We start from the raw sequence: 2,948 nt of genomic DNA on the forward strand, positions 1-2,948 counted from the left end.
GGATATCCTCATTGTGTTGCATACAAGACGATGAACAGACAATAAGATCATCAATGTATGCCAGGAGTTGAACTTTCGGAACTGCTGCTTTAAAGCGATCGATGAGACGTTGGAATGTGGCAGGCGCATTCCGTAACCCGAAAGGCATTCTTTTGAACGATAATGTGCCAAAAGGTGTGATGAGGCACGTTTTATCACGATCTTGGTCTCGAACCTTGATCTGGTAGTACCCGCTTTGAAGATCCAACTTGGTACTGTTTGCTGCGTGCAGAAGGTCATCGATGCGAGGCAGAGGAGACCTATCTGGCACGGTTATGGCATTCAATTTTCGGTAGTGGACACATACCCGTACTGCGCCGTCTTTCTTTGGTACCATGAACACTGGAGATGCCCATGCAGACTCACACTCTTCAATAACGTCGTTTTCCAACATTTTCCCTATTTCAGCTCTTAACTCATGCATTTTCGCAAAGAGAGTCGATAAGGAGGACTGAAGACAGGCTCATGATCGCCTGTTTCTATTTTGTGCTCAGCGTACGGGGTCGCTTCATTTATGCATCCAAATGCTTCTACGTGGTTTTGGAGGACGTAGTCGAGCTGCATTTTCTGTTCATGATTCAAGCCATTGCCATCAGTATAGTCTTGTAAAATCGCTGTCGTCATGATTCATGGGATTATACAGTAAGCCTTTACATAAGTTTTGCTGCGACTTCCTGTCTGGAGTTACCGCATCCGCTGGTAAAGCATCCTTGAATATGGCTTGGATAGTGGGCGGAGAGTACTGATTGCCTGGAGTTTCTGTACCATATGACTCCAATTCAGACATATAGTGTTTTGTCCGATCTACTTTTCGCTCGGTCTCTTCGTCTGCCATTCTTTTTGGATATGCTTTCGCCACTTTCACAGTCTCCAATAGGTTCAGCTTAAGAGGCAAGGCAGGCGGGAAATCAAAAGACTGTGTTGGATCATTTTCATAATACCAGTACTGCTGGCCCATGTTGAGGACTATACCAACCTGCTCGAGAAAGTTTGGCTGCGACTTCCTGTCTGGAGTTACCGCATCCGCTGGTAAAGCATCCTTGAATATGGCTTGGATAGTGTGCAGAGAGTACTGATTGCCTGGAGTTTCTGGACCATATGACTCCAATTCAGGCATATAGTGTTTTGTCCGATCTCGACCTCCAATCAAAATTTTGCACACAGTGGACAAACACTCTTGCGTGGATGTGCTACCATCCGCCAATGCGACTTCACATTTCACTTGTCGGTATTTACAGCCTTTGAGATCCATTATGGATTTCATATTTGCGCTCGCTACGCTTGTACGTGCACCAGTGTCGAAAAACGCTTGCCTGGCACGCTCCAAATTTGCACGTCGACCATCGGAATGTCTCTTCCAATACCATTAGCAGTTACCGAGTTAAAATTAACGAAACCATCAGCGGGTTTCTTTTTATTGCGACATATTGTACAATTTGCGCGAGTAACTCTAGGCGTGTTGCACCCATAGCAAGCGAATTTGGGTTTAGCAACTACTGCTTGACCAATTGCGGCGGATTAAGCTTCTGCTGCATCCACTTTTTGCCTCTTAAAGCAGTTTTCTACCGTGTGGCCTCTCTTGCGACAAAATTGACAGCGTACCGCAACATCACCACTCGCACTTTTTCCAGCGTGCTCGAGAGTCCCACCCTTGCGTTCACTCAAAAAATGCTCAGCTTCTCGCGCTTCGTTGAGCAAATCCTCATAGGACGACACCTTTGTCGGCTTACCCTTTCTCGGATTTGGGCGTGCAGCATACCAAACAGCATGTCCAGTTGTTCTGCTTCGGCAGGAACAATCTTCAGCTGCGAAAACAGCGCTCGCTTCTTCCGAATAAAGTTGTCCGTTGGCTCGCTCTTCTGTTGCTTCTAATCAAATATTTCAGCATACACTAGCCATGCTGGCTTCGGGGGTGAAAAACTTTCGCGCAGTATACGTACAACATCACCAATGATCTTTTGATATTTTATGCCACGCCACCATTCTGCAGCGTCACCTTCACGCAGCATTGGCATACCTTTGATCGTGTCAGCATCATTAATTTTCTCGACCACTTTGAAAGTCGAGATTGCGGAAACGAATTCTTCCACCTTGGGCGGGTTGAGTTCACCATTGTACCGAGCACTGCATGTGCTAAGTGTGCCTGTGCGGTCATTGCTGGTGTAAACCGCACGCATCAACCGTTCGAATTGCTCCGTAGTGAAGGAAACAGCCATATTGCTTTGCAATCGTGGACTTCGTCTTGAAGAAAATTGTGGAATATTAGCCACTATGTTGGTCGCCAAAATGTAACGAGGTGATTGTTTAGTAACAAAAACTCCGTTGGTTTGTTGTTGGTGTTTCTTTTATTTTAAAAGAATGTCGAAAAAAAGTCTGCACAAAATTTAATAGTAAAAAGTAAAACGCCGATCACCAAATGGAAATGAACGATTATGAACAAAGTGTTCGCTGTTATAGCCATTCGTATAGGAATTCGGAAATATGCAAAAGGACAAACATAGTTATATAGAACTGTCAAAACATAAAAGCATTGCCAGACAGCTTTACATAGAAGCATTGCCAGACTAAACTTTACATTACACGTTTTATACAATAATGATATGTTTACACCTAGCAATATAATATTATAATCATATAATGAGAAACTGCTACAATTTATAAAAATTAACTTAAACAAATTTTTTCGGTATATTATGGATTTATTGGAAAGAACATATATTCCCATTAGTTGTGGAACCCGACTTCATCATGTGACTGTCTTCGCAGTAGCGCATTCTGTTTACCCAGACCTTGGTGACGGTTTCTGGCTCTATCGCAAGAAATGCCCGACATACGCCTTAAGGGCCTGAATCGTTAATAAATTGTTCGCAGTATATCGGTCCTTTACGGCATGGCACAAAAAAAGTCTA

At 43.8% G+C, this 2,948-nt stretch overlaps 1 protein-coding gene across 1 annotated transcript; it reads right to left on the reverse strand.

The window, feature by feature from the left end:
* Positions 1-631: 631 nt before the first annotated feature.
* LOC108366431 (uncharacterized) lies at positions 632-1,731 on the reverse strand. The gene is made up of 2 exons (XM_017620851.1): positions 1,656-1,731; positions 632-1,015 (listed from the first exon to the last, which is right to left on the reverse strand). The coding sequence occupies exon 2, from the start codon at positions 995-997 to the stop codon at positions 632-634; it is 366 nt and encodes a 121-aa protein (XP_017476340.1). The 5' UTR covers positions 998-1,015; positions 1,656-1,731.
* Positions 1,732-2,948: the final 1,217 nt, after the last annotated feature.

The sequence above is a fragment of the Rhagoletis zephyria genome, unplaced genomic scaffold (assembly GCF_001687245.7).
Source record: "Rhagoletis zephyria isolate East Lansing unplaced genomic scaffold, Rhagoletis_zephyria_1.1 Rzeph_scaffold_02267, whole genome shotgun sequence".
Classification (NCBI taxonomy): Eukaryota; Metazoa; Arthropoda; class Insecta; order Diptera; family Tephritidae; genus Rhagoletis; species Rhagoletis zephyria.

Excerpts from the sequence above, each read along its gene's own strand:
- LOC108366431 (XM_017620851.1), bottom strand. The coding sequence starts at position 997 with ATGGGCCAGCAGTACTGGTATTATGAAAATGATCCAACACAGTCTTTT.